The 24,413-nt window shown below is 37.1% G+C and overlaps 1 protein-coding gene across 2 annotated transcripts in view; it reads right to left on the bottom strand.

Moving 5' to 3' along the window:
• Positions 1–24,413, bottom strand: part of Zdhhc2 (zinc finger DHHC-type palmitoyltransferase 2) — a 66,065-nt gene that overhangs the window by 11,579 nt on the left and 30,073 nt on the right. The window contains exons 4-10 of one of the 2 annotated variants that reach the window (XM_060381627.1): positions 21,406–21,526; positions 19,471–19,540; positions 18,791–18,823; positions 13,653–13,773; positions 11,413–11,545; positions 7,560–7,686; positions 7,049–7,141 (exon numbers count right to left, since the gene is read on the bottom strand). In XM_060381627.1, the coding sequence (XP_060237610.1) occupies positions 7,049–7,141; positions 7,560–7,686; positions 11,413–11,545; positions 13,653–13,773; positions 18,791–18,823; positions 19,471–19,540; positions 21,406–21,526 (698 nt within the window). The remainder of the gene's footprint in view (positions 1–7,048; positions 7,142–7,559; positions 7,687–11,412; positions 11,546–13,652; positions 13,774–18,790; positions 18,824–19,470; positions 19,541–21,405; positions 21,527–24,413) is intronic. The other variant, XM_060381628.1, reaches the window with a different exon arrangement.

Genomic DNA, 24,413 nt, shown 5'->3' with positions numbered 1-24,413 from the left:
TATCCCCCAAAGAAATAGAAGCGGTCATCAAAAGTCTCCCATCCTAAAAAAAGCCCAGGACCAGATGGCTTCAGCGCAGAATTCTACTAGACCTTCAAAGAAGAGCTAACTCCAATTCTCTTCAAAATATTCCACAAAATAGAAACAGAAGGAACATTACCAAACTCATTCTATGAAGCCACAGTCACCTTGGTACCTGAACCTCACAAAGACTCAACAAAGAAAGAGAATTTCAGGCCAATCTCCCTTATGAACATTGATGCAAAAATACTTAACAAAATACTTGCAAACCGAATCCAAGAACACATCAAAGATATTATCCACTATGACCAAGTAGGCTTCATCCCAGGTATGCAGGGGTGGTTCAATATATGGAAATCTACCAGTGTGATCCACCTTATTAACAAACTGAAAGAAAAACACCACATGATAATCTCCCTAGATGCTGAAAAAGCATTTGACAAAATCCAACACCCATTCATGTTTAAAGTATTGGAGAGATCAGGGATACAAGGCACATATCTAAACATAGTAAAGGCAATATACAGCAAGCCTATAGCCAACATCAAACTGAACGAAGAGCAACTTAAAGCAATCCCACTAAAATCATTGACAAGACAAGGCTGCCCACTCTCTCCATATCTCTTCAACATAGTGCTGGAAGTCCTTGCTAGAGCAATAAGACAGTTGAAGGAGATCAAGGGGATACAGATTGGAAAAGAAGAAGTCAAATTATTACTATTTGCAGATGATATGATAGTATAGATGAGTGACCCCAAAAACTCTACCAGGGAACTCCTACAGCTGATAAACACCTTCAGCAAAGTGGCCGGATACAAAATTAACTAAAAAAAAAAATCAGTAGCACTCTTGTATACAAAAGACAAAAGGGCTGAGAAAGAAATTAGGGAAACAACACCCTTCACAATAGCCACAAATGACATAAAGTACCTTGGTGTAACCCTAACCAAGCAAGTCAAAGACTTGTATGAAAAAAATTTCAAGTATCTGAAGAAAGAATTAGAAGAAGATATCAGAAGATGGAAAGATCTCCCATGCTCATGGCTTGGCAGGATTAACATAGTAAAAATGGCCATCTTACCAAAAGCAATCTACAGATTCAATGCAATTCCCATCAAATTGCCAACACAATTCTTTACAGACCTGGAAAGAAAAATGCTCAACTTTATATGGAATAACAAGAAACCCAGAATTGCTAAAACAATTCTCTACAATAAAAAATCTTCTGGAGGTATCTCCATCCCTGATCTCAAGCTGTACTATAGAGCAACAGTTATAAAAACTGCATGGTACTAGCATAGAAACAGAATGGTGGATCAATGGAACCAAACAGAAGACCCAGAAATAAACCCACACACTTATGGACACCTGATCTTTGACAAAGATGCCAAAACCATACAATGGAAAAAAGATAGCCTCTTCAACAAATGGTGCTGGTCTAACTGGATGTCTACATGTAGAAAAATGAAAATAGATCCATACTTATCACCCTGCACAAAACTGAAGTCCAAGTGGATCAAAGACCTCAACATAAAACCAGACACATTAAATCGGCTAGAAAAAAAAGTGGGGAATACCCTAGAACTCATTGGTACAGAAAGGAGAACTTCCTGAACAGAACACCAACAGCACAGGCTCTGAGAGCAACAATCAATAAATGGGACCTCCTGAAGCTGAAAAGCTTCTGTAAAGCAAAGGATACTGTCATCAAAACAAAGCGACTGCCTACAGATTGGGAAAGAATCTTCACCAACCCTTTATCTGACAGAGGACTCATATCCAGTATATATAAAGAACTAAAGAAGCTGAAAAGCAGCAAACCAAGTAATCCACTTAAAAAATGGGGAACAGAGCTAAACAGAGAACTCTCTGTAGAGGAATATCGAATAGCAGAGAAGCATTTAAAGAAATGCTCAACCTCATTAGCCATTAGGGAAATGCAAATCAAAACAACCTTGAGATTTCACCTTACACCCATCAGAATGGCCAAGATCAAAAACTCAAGTGACAACACATGCTGGAGAGGTTGTGGAGAAAGGGGAACCCTCCTCCACTGCTGGTGGGAATGTAAACTTGTACAACCACTCTGGAAATCAATCTGGCGCTTTCTCAGACAACTAGGAATAGCGCTTCATCAAGATCCAGCCATACCACTTCTATGCATATATCCAAAAGAGGCTCAAGTACACAAAAAGGACATTTGCTCAACCATATTTGTAGCTGCTTTATTTGTAATAACCAGAAGCTGGAAACAGCCCAGATGCCCCTCAACTGAAGAATGGATGCAGAAATTGTGGTACATCTATACAATGGAGTATTACTCAGCAATGAAAAATAAGGAAATCATAAATTTGCAGGTAAATGGTGGGACCTGGAAAGGATCATCCTGAGTGATTTGTCCCACAAGCAAAAAGACACACATGGTATATTCTCACTCATATAAACATACAACATAGGATAAACCCACTAAAATCGGTACATCTAAACAAACTAAGCAAAAGAGAGGACCCTAACTAAAACGCTCAATCCCCATCCTGAAAGGCAAAGAGGATGGTCATCAGAAGAAGAAGAAAACTGGAAATAACCTAGGAACCTGCTACAGAGGGCCTCTGCAAGCCAGAAGAAGAAAACAGTAAACAACCTAGGAACCTGCCACAGAGGGCCTCTGAAAGCCTCTGCCCTGCAGACTAACAAAACAGATGCTGAGCCTGATGGCCAACTGGCAGGCAGAGTGAATGGAATTTTATGTAAGAAGTGGGAAATAGCAAGAGCTGGAGAGGACAGGAACTCCACAAGGAGAGCAACAGGACAAGAAAATTTGAACACAGGGAACTTCCCAAAGACTCATACTCCAACCAAGGACTATTCATGAGATAACCTAGAACCCCTGCACAGATGTAGCCCATGGCAGTTTAGTGTCCAAGTGGCTTACATAGTGATGGGAAGAGGGACTGCCTCTCACATAAACTGATTGGCCTGCTCTTTGATCACCTCCCCCTGAGGGGGGAGCAGCCTTACCAGGCCACAGAAGAAGACAATTCAGCCATTCCTGATGTGATCTGATAGACTAAGATCAGAAGGAAGGAGAGGAGGACCTCCCCTATCAGTGGATGTGGGGAGGAGCATGCATGCAGAAAGGGGAGGTAGGGTGGGATCGGGAGGGGAGGAGGGAGGGGCTTATGCGGGGGATACAAAATGAATAAAGTGTAATTAATAGTAATAATAATAATAATAATAATAATAATAAAAAGAAAAACAAACAAAAAACAAAAAAAAAGATCCTCCTTCACTTCCATCTGACACTAACAGGTCTCATCAGGACTGGCTGCAATGTCCTCCTCTCTGACTAAGAGAGAATCAGAGAGGAGATAAGGGAGGGGGCTACAGCTGGAATACAAAGTAAATAAACTGTAATTAATATAAAAAAACTGGTATATGATAGCATATTTGATGGCACAGAAAGTAAACATAAAAGACTACTTAATTTATGGACATGTATTAACACAGAAACTTTTTTAGGGTCCCCTTGTATAATTATAACAAGTTTTTTTTTTTTTTAAAGAACCACTTTAAAATCTTTCCAAGGATAATTTAACATGTTTCAGCTAATCATAATGATTATTTTTAAGGCTATGAGGATCAGGTTTTGCACCATGATAACTGCCTTACATCTAAAAATTTCTGAATACAGTAATTTATTTTTTGTGGCTCAGGACAGTTATTAATTTTAATGTAATAAATTAATAAATTAAATTGATTAAAAGAAGCAAATCTTTAAAATAGTATGTCTATACAGGCTTACACACACACACATATATATACATATATATAATATTACTTCTACGTTAAATATTCTTATTTGTCAGGAAAGGGATAATAGGACAAGCACAACATATTAATTAACTACTGGTTGAGGGATTTCTTGAGAATTCATTACTGCTAATATGATTAGAACAAATCTAGTCCTGTAACGATATTTATTATGTATCTATTGTTTGAAAGAATGAAGCCTTCATAGTCATGGAAATTTTATCATTAAAGGTGAAAGACTAATACACAAATATTTAGGTGATAATGATAAATTAAATGATTTCCTATGCTGCCCCTTATAATGAAATATTGTTGTCCAAATGTTATTGAACATGGCCTCTCATATACAGGGAGGGGTATCAGACACTTACAAGTCCAGCACTGGGGAAGCAAAGGCAGGAAGATAAGGAGTTTAAAGCCATCACCAGCTACACAGTAACACGGAAGTCTGTCCGACTCTCTACCCACCCGCCTTGGTTCTTAAGGTAGTCGCTCGAGAACAGAGAAGAGCTGGCGTACAAAGGCCCTCAAGGCGATGTACCGCGGCGTGCAGGGTTTAGAAACAGAAGAAGACCTTCGTGTTTGCGGGTTGGAAACGGTGAGAAAGTGAGAAGGGATAACATCAAAAGTTTTCAAGGGCAGATCCGAAACTGTCTAGTAGGCCAGGCAAGCACATTTGTTAGCTCTGAGATATATCGTGTACATATATGTATATGATCTGATAAGATCTGTTGAAGAACTAGAAGCGAGAGAAGACACAGCCCAAAGGGGGACCAGTTAGAAACCTGTTGAAATTATCTATGGGAAAAGTAACGGTGGCCTAGCTCGCCAAAGCAGCCATGAAAGCAGTAAGCAAGGTTGTGTGTGCCCGTGCTCACACATGACTGCAAGTGTATGCACAAGAAAAATTTAATTATATATATGTGTGTGTATACATATAATTTTTGCAGTGTTAAGGAAGCAAACCTAGGACCTTGCAGATATAATAGGCTTGAGTTCTACCACTGAACTGTGTCTCTGGCCTTTGATTTTGGAGCCAGTCTGTCTCTGTAGGTCAGTCTAGTCTTAAACAGCCCAAGCTGGCCTTAAACTCATGATCCCTCTTAGCCATTCAAATTCAGCCTCAAACATTTAAATGAAAGAGAGGAAATGCCCCTTGAGGACACATTCAAGTTCAGCTAGCAGGGTAATTCTGTCCGAAGTAAGATTTTCCCCAACAGGTTCTCAGCCTGTGGTTCATAACTCCTTTGGGGTGGGGGAGGGATCACATATTTGATATCCTGCATAACAGATACTTACATTACAATTCATAATACCTTACAATTCAAAACACAGGTATGAAGTAGCACCAAAAATAATTTTATGGTTTGGGGTCATCACAATATGAGAAATTGTATTAGAGGGTCACAGCTTTAATAAGGCTGAAAACCACTGACACAGTACATAGAAGATGGAGAAAATGCTGCTTCTGAAACCTACAAATTCTTAAAGTACAAAAGCCATTTAAGAGGGGGTCAAAAACATTAATGTAATCTACTATTAAATTTTGCAAAACTTTGAAAACATATCCTAAATAATTTATTAGAATCCAGTTTCTTTAATTGATGTATAGGAAAATCCATTAACATTTAACCGTATATAATTTTCAAGCCAAAGTGCATCAAGTTTGACCCAGGAAATGACTGGGTCATGCCTTTGAACGTCTCTGTGAGCAGCTTTCTCACTAATGAGTAAAGTTTGATCTGTACACAGTTCACACTAAAGATGGAGCAATAAGTATGTTTTAAGTCTTTTAAAACTTAATGTGATTTTTGAATGTTTGCCAGGATCACAGCCTTGAAAATTCTGGAAACACTCCAGAATCTACTGTAATCAATATGAAATATTTAAAGGGTGTGTGGGTGGGCCTGTGCATCTGAAATTATAGGAATAAAAAAACCCTCTAAAATTGTATAAATAATATTATGATTTGACTTTATAATTTTGACTTTCATTTAAAAATCAGAGTCTGTTGTTATTCATATAAATATATAAAAATTAGTATTTCAAGCCACGGGAAATTTTTTATAGGGGCTGAGAGATGGCACAGCAGTTAAGAGCACTTCCTGCTTTTGCAGAGGCCCTGTGCTTAGTTCCCAGTATATACTCGGTGCCTTACAACTGTCTGTAACTCAAATCCCAGAGTGCCTAATTCCCTTTTGCAACTTTGGTGTTCCAGGCAAGCCTGCAGGGCATATACCTACTTATATGCAGGCAAAGCAGTTATGCACACAAATAAAATAAATAAATATCTTAGAAAAGTTCCAATAAGGCATATGTATCCTTCTAAAACAAAAACAAAACAAAACAAAACAAAAAAAACAGGAGGCTATAACCATGTTTCATTAAAAAGAAAGAAAATTCCTATACAGCAACTTGAATGGTTTTATACTTTTTTTCCTTTCTCCAGTTAGCACAAAGTCAGGATTAAACTTATCTTCATGTTGTTATCCCCAAATCCTTGACAGACTAGCAGCCAAACAATCTTAAGCAAAAGATTCCACACAGTGAATTTTCAAACCACTTTCGCTTTCTTTTGGGAAAACGCATAGCCTGCATGCACACACACACCACACATGCACCCTTGCACATGAACTCAGGTAGGACTTTGCGGCCTCTCAGAGCCCCCCTAAACTGTCAAATGGATGCCTAGACATCCTTTTGATTTCCAAAAGTCCAATTAAGGAATTGTCTTTAACCTTGTAAACATTACCACAGATGAAAGACCCAGAGGTTGACAGAGGAATCCTACCTTGACTTGTCAGAGGGGCAGAGAGGAACTATTTTTTTTATTTTTTTTTTATTTTTTTTACTTACAGTGTTTGTTTAAATACTGCCTTTCAAAAAACATAACATATTTTGGGCTGGAGAGATGGCTCAGCCATTAAACATTATGCTCACAACCAAATATCATAATATATTTTATTCAACTAAAATGTTTAGAGATTTAACACCTGTCTTCTTCCTTCCAGTACTATGAACAGAACTGTAAGAATGTAATTGAAACTGTGCATCCTCCTTATTATACCACTGCCTCCCTCCATCACTGAAAGTGGAAACCACTGCAGTAAAATTTCCTTCACCCTTGACATCCTTTTCTCAAAGGAACACAGAACCAAAAGATACAACAGAATAAAATGCATCCCTTGAACATAAAACAGAAAAAATGTAGCATTACTTTTTAGCTGCTGAATTTAGTCCTGCGGGAGTGGATGGTTGTTCAGGATCCTGGTTAACAAGGCAAGTTGGAAAGGAACAGCCGTCGCCTTGACTGTAATTAAAAACAATGAGGAAACAGGCAGAACATGTGGGTCAGTGCATTAATGGCTTTCCACAATCAAAAGCGAATCCCCAATTCATACTCTGGAGCAGTGGTCCTCAACCTTCCTAATGCTCTGACTCTTTAATTCAGTTCCTCATGTTGTGGTGACCCCCAACCATAAAATTATTTTGTTGCTACTTCATAACTGTAAGTTTGCTACTGCTCTAAATCCTAATGTAAATATCTGATATGATATTGTTGGATCTGTGACCCCTGTGAAAGGGTCCTTCACCCCCCCTGAAGGGGCTGTGACTCACAAGTCTGGAACCAGTGCTCTAGAAGGTCTTGTGCAGAAAACAACAGATTTAACTCTCCTTTGTTTACTTATTTTCATTAGTTTAAATAAAAACCTTCCAGAACAAAGTACCTTGAAAATATTGGTAGCAGCCAGTACTTCTTCTCATCACCAAAAACTTGTCGCATGTTTTTACTGAAACCCAAGCTGAATCCATTTTTATCTGTTCCATGTCTAAATACTGGATTTCTGAATGCCTCTAAAAGAAACAGAGAGTAATACCATGAATGCAAAATGCATATACTAGCAACCCCTAATACTGAAACAAATAAAATGAGGGAATTCTAACAACCAATGGGCAGCCTCCCGAGAGTACTCAAGAACGTATCCATAAGGCTAATTTTGGTTAGAGAGCAGGGAGTCTTATGCAGGAAGAGAGGGGTGGGATTAGAGGGGCATGGAGGGGACATGAGCCCCACAAGGAGATCAACAAAACTAAAAGATCTAAGCCCAGGGAGTCCTGCAGAGACTCCAATGGAGAACCATGCATGGAGAGGACCCAGGCCCCCTGCTCAGATGTGGCCAATTGGTAGCTCAGTCTCCATGTGGATCTCTGAGTGAGGGGAGCAAGGGCTGCCTCTATCATGAACTCAGTTGACTGCTCTCTGATCACTTGCCCCTGATAATGCAGCCTTGCCAGGCCATGGAGGAAGAGGCTCCAGGCAGTCCTGATGAGATTTGACAAGCTATGGGCAGATGGCAATAGTGGAGAACTCTCTTTCAGTGGACTAGGGAAAGGGGATGACGGGAAAAGGGAGGAAGAGTGGGACTGGGAGAGTTGAGGGAGGTGGCTTCCATCGGGATATATAATGAATAAATTGTGAAGAAAAAAATAAAAAAATATATTGATCAAGGAGGACATTGAATAAGTTTTTAGAATGCTGACAGCATTTATTCTTATTTTTCAGTAGTAAATAAACTAACATTTACTAAAAAAACAAAAACAAACAAATAAACAAACAAACAAAAAAAATGTATCCATTATCCTGAAATGCAGGTAGTCTATTCTGGTTTAAAATATTAAGAAATGAGTAAGTATATTTTAATTTTTCACTATTACAAGAATACATGTGCACAAGAGAAAATCAGAAAATACAAATGAGTGAATAAACTAAAATTTACACCTTCCAGATTTTTGTTTTATTTATTATCAGTGTGTGTGCATGTACAGGTCAAGGGACTGCTCTGGAAATGGCTCTCCTAGCTTTATGTGGGATTTAGGATTGAACTCAGATTATCAGCCTTTATGGTAAGTGTTTTGTTTTTTCCGTTTGTTTTGTTTGTTTGTTTGTTTTACCACTGAGCTACCCTACCAGCCCACCTTCTAGGTCTTCTGACTATAAATAGGGTAGACAGACTGAATCACACTGAAATACTCAAATCTGTTTTTAACGAAGTGTGAATATATTTTACATATACTTGATATCATTGTTAAGTCAGGAAACTCCATTTTTAAACTTCACTGAAATTTTTTTTTTTTTTTCAATGCAGTTTATTCAGGAACCTTGAACAATCCTCGGACCCCGGGGAAAGCCAGCCCACAGCTTAAATAGCCTCTGGGTAGCCAACCCAGGCGTGCCACGTGGGCAATGCAGATAGGTCCACATACATGGAAGCAAGCCAGATCCTCAGCCTTAGCCAAATGTGGAATTGTTCGTGACAGAGAGCACTCACCATCGGGAAGGTGGAAGGCGGAAACCAGCTCCATCTTTAAGGCATAGCATTCCGCAGCTCTCTACAGTTCCCCCTTTTTGTTTTAGATGCATCAGGCAAGAGTAGAGGTCTGATCTCTGATATTAGAAATAAATTGGGACTTTGTACCGATGTTCATTTAGGTGTCATCCACCCAAAGAGCATCAGACCTGTCCGATACCTTTTTCTCAGAGGCAGGACCTGGGGGATCAACCCGCATGCAACCAGACATGCTCTTCTCTGGGTCCAAAGCGGCTGACCCTGAGTGCAGTGCTTAGCCTCGCATCCTGAGCGTAACATTTTAGCTTTTTATGGTATCCAACCATGCTTGGGGAGAATGTCCTGCTTCCATGGCTGTAAAGGCCTGAATGATCATGGCTGCATCACACTGTTGTGAGACTCTAATCTTGCATATATACCACAGGCAAACCAAGGAGACCAACACCAGAAGGCCTGCTAATGCTCCCATGCCCGCCCATTCCTTCAGATGATTCATGGCTGCAGCAATCCATGATGATAATCCTGTGGCTAGTCCTGCGTCCACTCTGGTGAAATTTTTATTTCATCATAATTTTTCCAGCTGACCTAAGAGTGTACTTTACAGCTAGCTTGTTCCAAACGAAAATACAATCCCCAAACAGTCATATCTGGTTATGTCCACTCTGTGTATCAAAGCTGTGGTCCAAAAGACATTAGAATTGCCCATAGTCACAGAAGTAAATACAGATGTGGAACTTCATGATGACAAGGCCATCAATGTTCTTTTTACAACACAGTGTTTTCCTCTTGAGTAACCCTCAAAGCAAATTCTAAAATCTGAACTTTAGGACATGAACACATTTAGAAGTATAAAGATTTTATCCATCATTTTTGGAGAGAAAATCTAACTGGCAGAGTCAGAAACTAGGAAATCTTAAGCCTTTGTTGCTCCTGGATGTTCAGCTTTAAAAACAAAACAAAACAAAAATGTCTTTATTAGACAGGGTCTTGCCTTATATGGCCTTGTTATTTATTCAGTTGGTTTGGTGCTTTGTTTCTGGTCATTTTCTATCACACCTAGCTAACCTGTTCTTCCAATGGGCAGCGGTTCATACAATCCTCTCAAAATCTTTTCCACATTTGTGAAGTTGGTGATGATGCTACCCTTGCCGCTAATTTTGGTAATAACTTTTACTTTCTTTCCTAGGCAAGCCTTGACAAATAAGTTACATTAAAGATAATAGTTATTGGCTTCATTTATTTTTTTAACTTCCCTTCTATTATCTTCCATATTCATAAAGACCTTCTCTTTGCTTGCTTTGGCCTTATGCTCCTCTCCTTCTACTGGCTCATCACCCTACCTTGTTACTGGTTGAGCTATGTCCTCATTTTCCCTATGCGTGTCTGCAATGGTACTGTTCCTCTAAGCCCTACTTATTTCCTTATGTCTACCTTTCTTTCCCTGGTGCTGTGATAACTATTTTGATGAGAGCAACTTAAGGGAGAAAGAGTTTATTTGGCTTGCAGTTCCAGGCTGCAGACCGCCATGGCAGGGAAACTGTGGGGCCAGGAGCATAAAACTGGTAGGTAGAGTATGTTCACAGTCAGATGGAGAAGACAATGAACGGACGCTGCTCTTCAGTCCCTTCCTCCATTTATACAGTTCAGGATCCCAGCTACAGAATGATGTCACCCACAGTAGGTGGGTCTTCGAACCTCAGTTAGGGTAACTGAGATAATCCAGCCATGCTCAGAGGCCCATCTCTCACGTGATTCTAGATTTTGTTTAACAATGACCATTAGCCATCACTTTTTAACAGACCCTGTTCTGTGCCTACCATGTTCTGGCCCTTTCTATGGTTAACTTTTCAGACTGAGTATTTCCTGGTGAGATGAGGTCCTCCTTGACAAGTCATTCAAACCAGCACCATCTCCAGCCCTTCTGCCATACTTCATGCCTGTTTGTTTCCTTGTTTACTTTTGTTTGATTTTTGCCTTCGTGCTCCTTAGCTCTCCACTGGGCACATATCCTGCTTTGCATGCCATGCACAGTCAATTAATATATGCAAAGAATGGACATAGGCCTATATGACATTACAAAACACGTGGCAAATAAGAAAGGTTTTTTTTTTTTTTTTTTTTTTTTTTTTTACTATTTCAAGACGTATTGATGACATTTACTCATATGACAACTTTTTGTGAGTGACTGCATATGGATTTAAAGTTCTGTTCTCCACAATAATTGGATACTCACCTAATGTTGATTTGTTTTTGCTGACTAGCCAACAATGATAACCAAACAGAGAGGACAAGCTGACAGAAAACATAGCTGCAGCAAAGAATAAAAACATAATATGGAACTTGGCTTGAGTATCAGGCAGACCATTCTATAAGGAAAGGAAGAAAAGAAAATGTTTTGTCAAAGGGAAGAATGAGTATTCCCCTACATTTATTAATTAGATAATATGATTGTTTTCTTTAAATAATTTAGAAATGGAAAATGACACATAGCTTCATGATAAAATTTAAGGAGACAGGTAAACATTTCACATTAAATTAAAGGCTTACTGAAATAGGAATATATATTCAGAAAAGATTAAAATGTATTATTTATTTTGCTTTGCATAACCAAATCAAGTCCTAAAAAAATGGCAGCATAAACTATACTGGTGAGAAATAAGATTAAAAAAAAAACAACCTATAAAATGGAGTTTTAAATTTACTGCCTGAACAGGTTATTAGCATGCCTCATATTCATAAATGTTCCAATGATTTTAATTTAATGCCAGAATAGGTTAGTTGGCATGATTTATTTTCTATTCTTCTTGATACTTTAGATTAGTATAGACAACACTATCAACTAAAAGAATACAGGAGACACACCTCCAAAATAATGCTTCAAGTTCTGTTAACAGCATCACAGAAAAGATCAATATCAGTAACAAGCTGTCTGACATAAAAATTCTATTGCCCATATTTGAAACCAGCCAGCTCTGCAAAACCTGTTTGCCCCTGACTGATGGCATATCCAAGAGGGGAGGGCTGGTTCTCGAGTGAAGGGCTGGGGGGGTCCTAACATTCAGCAGAGCACCAGAGATGCCAGGGGCCTCCCACTGTGACATGATCGCATTGTTTCACCTCCCGACAGTAGTGGCCATTCCCATTGGTGACAAGACCTGAGCAGGCAGCTTTTGACAGTAACATCTGAGCAACAGAAACTTTGGTCTTTCCTGTCCAGGTGTGTTTGAGGTTTAGAATGAAAACTACCCTTAGGGATGGAGGGCAGTGAAATGACAGTTTGGAAAACATTCATGCTGGAAACACACCCACATACACGCGTTTCTTAGCCATGGGACAAGGACAAAGTATGCATTCGGTAACTCTTTAGTGTTAAGTTTGGTTTAAGTATTATATAAATTACCCAGCAATTCAGAAATCTTTTGCCATTATGGGAGATAATTTAATGAAAATAAAAGAAGATTCAGGGAGAAAGCAATCCTGGCGAGGAGTAGAATGCTTTCTTTTTTTAAATTTTTTAAATTTTTTTAGAATGCTTTCTTACCATCATTTCATGTTCTCTAGGAATGTTTCTGGATCATTTACATATGCCATAATTTTGCTTTGCTTTACTTTAAAATATATAGTGAAAAAAACAAATGAATTACTTAAAGCTTATTAATAGAATATGTAATAAAAATTTGGGACACTGCAGATGTAAAAGTTTAAAATTTAATCTAACACATGTGGAGAAAATACCTCAGTTTTTAAATACTGAGAAGAACATCTGCTTATCTAGTCAATTCTCATTATTTGCTGTCGTGCTGAAAAGGGTCATCTTCAACAATGGATCCATGAGTACTGGATCTTGGGGAAACATGGGGTTGTTTTTCCTCTTCTCATGATGCCTTGGGCATCTACTAACCAGTTCACAACCTTGTTTGATGTTGGGTTCTGTCTGAATGCCCCTTGTTTAACATATTGCCTTGACTTACTAATATGGAAATTCTGAACAACAGTGCTATAATTAATGTCTGCATGAAGCATGTGTTTTCTCCATAAGACACGTCAGTCTCGTTTAGAAACGATAGGTAGTACTTCATCGGCATGTGTGAAGATCATTTTATACTGCAAATATCAGCAAAAGGTAAAACAAATCAATCAAACAAACAAACAAAAATCCCCACAACAAAACATGGAAGTCAACAGACCATGGGAGAACAACCTTGTTTGCAGGCTGCAGAGATGCAGACGGTTCATCTTAGTAAGAACACGCATGCGCACTGTGCAAATATGGCCATGTCTAGAAACAACTGAAAAAGCTCTGAGGACACTGGCTGGGAAGTTACAAATATATCTTGAGAAGGTGAATGTACAAATACAGACTGTGAATAAGGAGGACTGATGACTACACAGAGTAACCCTAGAAACTCAGAGTCTGAAGTAACTCACTAGTGAATGTTTGTATATAGAAAAGCCACTGAAGTAATGACTTACTGTCCAAAATCTGATAAAATACTGTAAGTCTGTAGCAGCAATGAAAAGGCAGTACAGCAAAGAGTAAGCCAAGAAAAGGAGGAAGAACTTATAATTTGAAAATCCGACACAATTGTTCACCCTGCCAATAAAACAAAAATAGTCTCAATGAGTTACATCTTCAATCTAGGGAAAATACATTTAAACATAGCATAGGTTTTGGTTTATGTTCATCTAAAACTCATTAGCATTTCATTCACGATAAGCCATAGCATTTTCTAACATATTGAAAAGGAATTTTCTTGCACTCAGATATTCAATATATGATATACTTAATATTGCTTTAACCAATCACAGTGAATGTCACTACACCACATATACAATGAATTACATAAAATAACAAACAAACACCTAAAGACAGGCAGTTTGTGCCAGACCCTACAAAGTCAGGCAGATTTGGGGAATTTACTAGGTTATCTCTAGATTCTATTTCCAACTATGATTAAGGAGGTTAAATTCTTTTAATTTCCCCCAATTTGGATGAAGGCCCTTCAGTACTCCTCATTGCATGCCAATGTGAAGGCAATCAAATTATCAAAGAGTATTAAATGGAAGAATTAAGAAAAGGAGGAGTAATGTCTATTTGATAATAGATAATTATGTGACTGAGGATGTGAACTAGAATCTCGGTCACTTTCCTAGAAAATAAGTGCTCAGATAATTTCTGAAATGCAGCTCTATGTTCTATGATTCCAAATATGAAAATTTAATTAAATCCTAAATTCCTATTCTAAAATCATTATATGATGTGTGGAGGGAGGGTAGAATCACAACTATAAATAGCGACAACACAAAAATGAGTACATTTCATTGTGTAACTGTTTTCTCTGTTTTCCATTAACCAAGGGCATGACTCCATGATCTTCTTTATGCAAATGTTAACAGCCTCCATGGCTAAACTAGTCAATATATATGATAGAATTAACTCGTAGTTAGCTGGGATGACAAACCTATTACATACAGTCCTTGTTCCCTCTTAAGTTTTCCTCCCCATTCCCCCCTCTCCCCTCCTCTCTCTGTTGACTTTGGTAATAAAAACAAAAGTACTTTTTTTCCCTTTTCTTGATTAAAAAAAAAAAAACAACACAATAATCCAAGTTTACAAAAACTGTTTTTGTATTTCAAAAACCACAAGGAACAGCTGGAGATTGAGTAAGTTTGAATTTAAAGGTCTTGTCCATAGAGAAGCAATTCAGAAATAAGCTAAATTGCAGGTGCATATTACTTGTTAATGTTTATGTCTGCAGCTTTAGAGGACCCAGTGGGAATGGAAACAAATCTCTGAGATTGCTTTTTATGACACTGGAATAGAATAATGGCAAGAAAGAATATTGGAAACAGTCCTGCACAGGCTTCCTCTAATATGATCTCTCTCTAAATAATGCAGAATATTGCCTTTGCTTACTAGTGTTGGTTTCAAGAAGTAGAGTGCCTAAATAAAGGTGGACTTCAGGGCAGAGTGGGTATAAGCAAGGACACTTGTCAACTGAGTTATTGTGACAGTTGCTCCTCTTTCTGAAATGCAAACAGGTTCTTATTAAATGATAAAGAGATCATTTTTATAAAAAGATGGTTTTAATCAGGTTTTAATAACATCTGATTCAGCTTACTATAGCTCATGTTTAAGACCACTGGGGTAATTTGCCACGTAAGAACCAAGAATACAGAATGTGGAATCACCATTTGATCACCATTTGATCTACATACATAGAAGATTCTGGAAGGTATATTCTAAGAGGAATCAGAGGAGGAGTATTTATATTGAACAACAACAACATACTTTTTTCATGACAGCTCTTGGTTAGACATCCTAACTCCCTATTGTAGACTCAGTGTGGCCTGAGGAGTACCTCCCAGGAAGTATAGCAATGGCTTTAATGTAGAAAGGACACATTTTGGGTTGTGAAATTTTAGTTTGGTGTAAAGCAGAGCTGTTGGCTGTTTCACAGAAACTCCTATATAAATTATAAATTAAATTATAAATCTAAACTATAAAGAGAATATAATATATTAGAAGAAAAGTAGCTTTTCAGGCCCCTAAACAAAACTAGTTGTCTGACTTTGAGTTCACTCTTCTGAGCCTCAGGACAAATAATTGGCTTCTTTCTGTCATCAGTATGTAAAGATAACTTTTTTTTTTTTAATGTATGGTCTTTAAAATTCATTGGGCATTCAATATATTGAGGCTAAATTTATTTTTACTTTTATTTGAGGAAGTTATTAGGTAGGCATACCAAGGTAATATAAGTATAATTAATTAAAATTTTATGCTAAAAGTAAAATCATTCCTCCAATAAAAAACACCACAAAAACTCTAATTTAGCTAAAACGACACGTGTGATCTCCTAAATCCTAATGGGTAATTTTAAGTGCCCAAGAGGACCCGCAAATCACTGAAAGCAAAGCAGATAGGCAGTGTTTAACTAACGTTTAAAATGCTCCAAACTGATATGATCTCTAAAGTTCAAAACCATATGCAAGTTCTATTAAAAGGAAAAGCAGCTGCATAATCTGGTAATATCCTAAAAGCACTGTGAGAAATTATATTCACATAACAGCTGTAAGAAGATTTTGATTTACTAAAGTGGAAACAGTTCCAGAATATATTGAATGTCAAAGTGAAACATATCCATTCTATCAACTCTGTAGCCATTTGTAGTTTGTTTTTAAGAGAAAGGCCACACAAATATATGTATGGATATACAACCATATACATGGATACATTTAGACCTAAGCAGCAGCCACAACAATACCAATAGAGGTTCTGTGTGATTAGGGAAGAAGTAAAAAAAAAAACAGACCTTAGAAAACATATGCATTGCCTTTGCTTTTGAACTCTATGCTTTATCTGTAATTTTGGGGGAGAGGGTATACTGATCTTGAACCCAGATTTTATCACACACTAAACATGTACTCTACTACTGGGACACACATCCCTAGCTCTCTATATTTTTAAATTAAATTCTTAAATTCTCCTTGTGATGCTAGAGATTAAACACAGGGCCTAATGCATGCTAGCTTAGCACCCAGCTCATTCCATCTTACAAAAAAAAAAAAAAAAAAGTCGGCTACGCCATTGACTTGACACCTGATGAAAACGAGATACTTTGGGATCCAGTCATTCATATACTGATAACGCTGCTGATTTCTGCAGGAGGAGTGCAGGGAAGATGGTGTGGGAACAAAGGTAGCAGCCTAAGAAATGTCAGTGCAGGAAACAGTTCAATAAACTTGAGATCAAAGAAGTCATGCTGTAGAAGCTTATCTTTTAATAGCTGCAGTTGTCTAGCTATTCTTTTTACCTGCTTAATAGGATCTGTCAAAGTTCGAAAGATTGTTAAATTATCCTCCAGTTTCTTGTTCCGCCGCATTAATTGCTGGTTTAGAAAGACTGCTCTAATCCTGAGTCATTATTTTCTATTTTGGGAAGTTTATGCATCTAACAGTGGATGGTAAGAGCTATTGTGTGCACTGGCTTGGGAGAAATCTGATTGTCCCTACCTCTCCGTTCTTTATTATCACAATTTTTCATTAAAATGGAAAACAAAACAAAACAAAAACCAAGAACCTTTGTGTAGGCTCTCTGCCCTGATTATTTTACAAACTGACAATTGTGTTTAGATTGCACAGAAATCTAGACAGGAGAATGTTCAATATGAGTTCTCCTCTGGGACAACAGTTTCGATACAGGTAGGTAGGTTTTTGTGTTTGTCTTTAGATAAACAATTGAAGAAGGGCTGGAGATGTAGCTTAGGCCAGAGAGCTTCCCCGGCATGTTCAAAGTTCTGGGTTTGATCCCCAGTGCCATAGAAGGAGAGGAAAAATGTCAATAAAGTTGAGTTGTTAGCCAGGCTCTCGCTGGCTGAAGGATGGTCCTAGAGGTACTCATGTCCTGGTAGTTCTGAACTGACCATGCCATGAGGTGAGTCATCTCATTCAGGTAAAAAAAAAAAAAAAAAAAAAAAAAAAAAAAGCCCAGAGGGGGAAGTGAAGGAACACAGACAGGTTCCTGAGACATAAGGATGTCATCAAATAGAGGGGTCCTCACTACAAGAAAATTCACACGGTACTGTTGGGAGCACTGGATGACAGAAGGGGGGGGGGGGGAGTCAGGAAAACCTGTAATTGAGGGTATTGGTTGGGTAGGAAAATATTCTGAGAGACAAAAATGGGGAACAAAAGACCAAACACAAGTATAAATTAGTACAAAGAGGGGTCAAGTATGCAGAAGTTTTAAAGAAGATAAGCATTTTGATAGGAGTTGACTACCCTCAACAATTTCAAGCAAGAAACCTGCTGAAGAAAAGGGAGAGGTTTAACGGTAAGAGATCCAGGATGCATCAACCATTAATCTTCCCCTATTCCTCCCTGTTCCTAGGAAAATCATTACCTATATGCACTGCAAACTGCCTAGTGTAAATTTGTGAGCATTCATATTTCCTCAGTGTGTCACCCCTGGGAGAAATAAATTCACACAATAATCATAATTAATGCTTGAGTTCAGCCTTGGCCACCTTAACATGACTAACATGTAGAGAGAATGAAAAACGGTAACAAGAGTGGGAGAAGTGACCTTCCTCAGCAGGTATTTCACATAGCCCTCCGGAAAGGAGCTGAACTTAATGACTTAGAAAAAAAGCATGCATGAGTTCTAAGTAGAAAATCTTGTTTAACCATATCTGCATATCTGTATATTTACTATTCTACCCCTCAATGCAGTTTCCTTGAAAATAAGTCATTAAAAGCTTATTATAAACTTCTACTGAGGTATTGTTGCATATAATTAATATATAGATACATTTCTGGAAAGTATTTTAGTGCACTTGCGTTTATGTATTTGCATAAAGAATATACTTTGCACATGTAAACATATAAAATTAACTTTCATGGTATTAACACACTAGTTCTGAAATTATTTAATAGAAATTCCCCTAAATGAAGGCTCATTTGAAGCTAATTAGGTATTAGAAACGAAACCTGAAAGTGCCTCCTAGGACAAGTAAGGTAACCAGTTAATAAAGAGATTTGTAAAAAGTGCTTCAATTGATACTAATTTAATAACTGACAGAGACTTGTTTTAAGTATAAGTTTATACTCACCATGGGCAATGATGATCCATCTTCAAAATACATCTAAAAATACCCAAAAATAAAACATGACACTTGGTGATGTTCGTTAGAAAAGGAAGATATTTTCAACAGCTGTAGCATATAAAATTCTACAGAATTGCTTATTTAAAAATGAAATCCAGTAAGAGCAGCCATTCTCATTTAAAACAGACACTATAGCTGACTCAAGTTGTAATAGAATAATAAAACTTCAAAATGTACATTCCTTAAGATACAAATCAGTTTCTTTGCATTAATACAAGACTGCTTTGCATTAAAAAGTGCAAACCACCAGTAGATTTACAGTCTATATAAAATTTGCTCTTAACTATCAATCTTTAGGACAAGTTTAGCTTTTCCTCTTACATATTAAATATACAACAGTATGTAAGTATGTGGACTCAATCGAGAGGTGTCTTTTTAAAGGTGAAAACATTCACAGAAGTAGCATTTGCTAAGTTGAACTTGCCACACGAGAATCCCTAGACCTGGGGAAACGACATTAATAGTGGCATAAGCTACACTGCTCTTAATACAAGGAAAAATTTAACTCATGTATCTAAATAGTGGCCAAAAAGCATGAATGTGGGCTCTAGTGATAATCTGGAAAGCAGTTATGCAAGACTGAACAACACGACCATGCACTTTCAAAAAAGCAAAGATTCTCTTACTTATCACAGACGGAACAGTGATGGCAGCGGTCTGGTTTTATAAGTTGGCATCTGTCACAATATCGGATTGCTAGGAACAAAGAGCTCACTTAGTCTCTAAGTCACTGAAAAAAAAACAATTAACTGGTTTTTAAGCACCACTCCAAATTTAAACTCCACAAAGCATACTGAATTTAAATTAGTGAAAAAATAAATAAGATATTCAAGCCATTTTAAATACAGAGGATTAAAACACTTGCCTAGAGACAGGCTTTTCTGGAGAGTTCCCCGAGAACAGGAGACCTCCTGGAGCTTGCCTAAAGAGCTCTCCAGCATCAATAGCTACAGCTCAAGGGAAAGCTGTGTTCATTTCTACAGGTCAACAGAAAGTCTCCCTCAGCTACATCGATTTATTCCTGTGTCTAACTGCGTGAGGACACACCTCAGAGACACGTTCCAGAACGTTTAAATACATTCTATAAGTTAGATAAATTGGAAATGACCTCACATCTCTGTTAATTATGATTCAATAGTGTGTATAAACAAGTGGTGGAAGAAGCATATACAATAGGAGATTTTAGTTTAGTTTTTTTTGTTTTTTTTTTTTTTACTTATTTTGTTGTTATTTTGTTTGTTTGTTTTGGAGACAAGGTTCTCTGTGTAGCCTTGGCTGTCCTGTCCTCACTTCATAGACCCAGCTTGGCCTCGAACTCACAGATATGTGCCCGCCTCTGCCTCCCTGTGTGCTGGGATTACAGGCGTGTGTCAAAGCTTTTAGCTCTTGCAGGTAGCAATGGCATTGTTTCTTCAATAGTACATGCAGGGCACAGTCTATCTGGATGACTGATTTTGAGATGGTATTTCTCTACACAAGCCTCAGAGGGTGCACTAGATTACAGTGAAAATTGTGTTAAATGTAGACTCAATATGGTTCTAATGTGAGCTAAAAGCAAATATAAATCATATAGGAACATTAATCAGGCATATTATATTTTCTCTTTTTGTTTTAAGACTTATTTTTAATGAGTGCTCTATCAGCATGTACACCTGCATGCCAGAAGAGGGCATCAGATCACATTTTAGATGTTTGTGGGCTACCATGTGGTTGCTAAGAGTTGAATTCAGGACCTCTGGAAGATCAGAGAGTGCTCTTAACTGCTGAGCCATCTCCTCTCCACTGTGGCATTTTATGTTTTCATGCTAAATCTTTAAAAGCATTTGTGTATCTTATACCTAAGAATTTTCACCTTGGTATAGCCATATTTTAAGTAATGGGCAGACAATGGGGCTAATGAGTCATAAGGGGCAGGCAGAACTTTAAAGCTACAACACATGTATCTAAAGTCTTGGTAGTAATTATGTATAGTTCATGTGTGTTGTTTTTTTTTTAAGACAATGACTTAATTAGATGTTAAATTACCTTAAATATAAGCTAAGCAGGCTTCTTATTAATATATTTGTATAACAGTTTCCATTTTAAAAACCGATAGCAATACCTAAATTATGTTTTACACAATTCACATATAATTAGTGCTTTAATCTTATTTAAAAAATACTTGCAAACTTATTAGCTTTACGTCTATTGTAGATATAGTTTCTTTAAACATAAATAGAAAGGTTTATAATTAAAACTTTAAAAGCAAGTCTTCTGCAGCAGGTACAGACTTAAGCAGTCCTCATGTCATCACCAAGTCACGACGCAGTAGTAGGAGGAACAGAATTAGAGTCAGTTCTGAGATCTCCGTGCCACCTGTGACTCATGTTTCCGTTCTATTTTATGGAAGTGTACAGGAGTGATTTCATAGCAACCCAAGAAACAGCAACAACATTTTGAAACCAGGGTTTGACAGTTTATGTATTCATAAACGTATGTATTATGTATTTATGAATGTGCTCTCTAAAGGTCATTACGCCTCCTTTGGGTGCTGTTCCAATGTCCTCATTATAGCTGCTCACCTCCGGACATGGTCCTGGTATAGATGGGAAGGTCTTTGGCTGCTCGCCTCAGAACTTCCTGGTGCGCTTCTCCTCTTGGCTCTCTCTCCAGCAATTCTTTCTCTGCATAAGAGAGATGGAACTGAGGAATAAATTTAAATTTTAATCAGTATTTTCAAAGGAATGACAACACATTTGTCTGCTCTATTATCCCTAAAGGTTCTTATAAAATATTAATGGTGTGTAGTATATTCTGAGAGGTTAGTAGAGTTTCAAATATGGACATGTCTCTTAACCTCACCATTTTATGAATCTTAAAAAATGTGATAATAGTAATAGGTATGATAATTATTATACCTCTTTCATCAAGTGTTTTTAAATTTTAAGGAAACAGGGTGTAGAGATTTATTTATAAAATGAATAATTATGTCAAAATATCAATTATATAATAGATAAGATGGCCCAGTAAAAATGCATGGCTCAACAGATGAATTTTTCATTTGGATACCATTAGAAGCAAAAGTAAATAAAAAAAATCAATCGGGTATATATATATATATATATATATATATACTCATGTTAGACAGTTTGAACTTAGCCATAAGTGTCACACAGCATTTCCTCTGGCACTCAAATAAGAATCCATTTTATGGCTTTTATTGATAGTTTGATTAAACTAATGAACTACACTTATTTGAGAAAATCAAAGATTTATTTCGTTTCCTACTAGATAATCACAAACATGTAAAATTACCAAAGTTGGTATGAGTCCATATAGATATATGTGTATATATATATATACACACACACATATGTATGTATATATATACACATATGTATGTATATATGTATATGTAGATATATATGTATATCTATACATATATACATATATATCACTTTATATATATATAAAGATATGTACAAAATCAATCATAGTGTTGTTCTTTGAAATGGGAAAAATACAAACTAAAATCCAATGTCTATCAAAGGATAGTAGGTAAATAAATAAATTAGCTCAAGATACATCTATTATCATTTATACAGTACTCTTCCTGCATGTATGCCTGGAGGCCAGAAGAGGGCACCAGATCTCATTAGAGATGGTTTTGAGCCACTATGTGGTTGCTAGGAATTGAACTCAGGACGTTTGGAAGAGAAGATTGTGCTCTTAACTACTGAGCCATCTCTCTAGCCCCACAAGATACATCTAAACCTACTGCTGGTGCTTAACCATGAACTATAACGATCCAACAACAAAGGACCAGATCTCACCTAATATCTTCTGAAAACAGCAACAGCAAATTACCTTATAGAACACGTTCTCCATAAAGTTCAAAATCAAGAAGCTAAACCACCTTTGTATAATCAATAAGGGCACATTCACATCTAGGAACAGGGAATAACTAAAATTAAATGCAGAATAGTTGTTTCTTCTTGGAGAGTCTAGGAAAATGCAACTGTGAAGTAAGTGTATTGCAGAAAGGAAAAATATGAATGTTCTATATATTAGCTGCACGTTTGCTTAGTCATTTTCATTTGAATATTCTGAAGTTGTACATTATATAGACTTTCTTTGGCAGTAGCAAGAATTAAACCTAGGGCATCATATATAAAAAGGAAATTCTCTACCATTGAATCAGATCCTCTGCTTTTATACACACATTTTATATTAAGAATTCCTCCCAGGGGAGGAGTTACTAATGAATCTCCAACAGAATAGATAGATAATTTTTAAAAGAAAGATTAAAAACAACCTTGAGTTGGGTATGACACTGCACACCTGTAATCTAAACATTTAAGAGACTGATGCAGGAGGATCGTGAGTTCAGGGCCAGCCTTGGCTGCCCAGAGAGTTTCTGCCTCAAAAAAAAAAAAAAAAAAAAATTAAGCTTACTTACACATGTCATATACATTATGACAATTTATTCAATAAAAATTAGGACATGATATTGGGCCCACATACTTCACCTCTATAAAATAAACTTAACTGATTTTTGCTAGACCTAATCATAATAATGCAGGCCCATTAGCCCATTACATAGGTGCTTTACATTTGAACTCAGATCCTCATGCTGGCAGAGCAAGCAGTCTCGTCACTGAGTCACCTCCCTAGTTCTTCCCATTGCCATTTCTAAAGTTAATTTAAAACCCGGCATTATGACTTGCCTGTGAATTGGTTTATTAAAAGACTTTTTAGAACTGGCACGCGATTGAAATAATCAACATTTTATGACTTTTCACCAAGTTTATGGGTCGTTGTCTGCTTAGGAGGAACTTCTAGGGAGTGTTGGACATGGAAGACCTTGGCATGTTTAATGCTTAAATTATTAAATTAACCAGAAGCTCCAAGAAGCCAAATACAGGTTGGTGAAGTTTTTAACTTGCATAATACAGAGATGAAAAATGGATTTCTACCTTGGCATAGGGTAGAGCTATAAGATTCTCCCTTCTACCATTTCCTCCTCCAGAACATTCATGATATGCAAAGTCCTATGGGTTTTGCAGATTAGAAGATGCTGTCTGTACAGATCTGAAGGTACTGAGCATTTTGGAAAGTAGAGCTGGGAACTCCTGATATATTCTCCAATCTCCAGATGTCACAGCTCTCCCTACATCCTGGTTTTGCTTCTGTTACACTAATTTTATTTTACCTTTAAAAATACATTCAATTTACTAAAAATTTTAAGAGCATAGTATAAAATTTCCTCTATGCCCCACTTAAGTTCCTCATATTAATATCTTACAGGAGCAAGGCACAGTTGGCACTTTAACGAGGTAATATCGATCTATTATTAACCAAAGCGCATCACATAAGCTTCAGCATAGATACTCAGGTTTTCCTTTTTGGAATATCTTTTTCTACTTCAGTACTTCTGTTCTGTATATCTCCACAATATGGGATTATGACAATACCATAGTATTTTCAATTGCCACATGCCCTTGGGTTCATTTTAGCCTCTGTGGTTTCTCAGATTTTCCTTCATTGCTTATATTTTTTATTTCTTGTTTCTTCTAATTACCATAGTAGT

This window comes from Meriones unguiculatus, chromosome 4, assembly GCF_030254825.1.
Source record: "Meriones unguiculatus strain TT.TT164.6M chromosome 4, Bangor_MerUng_6.1, whole genome shotgun sequence".
NCBI lineage: Eukaryota > Metazoa > Chordata > Mammalia > Rodentia > Muridae > Meriones > Meriones unguiculatus.
Note: the sequence above shows the minus strand (reverse complement) of the source record. Positions and strands in the feature narration are given on the sequence as shown.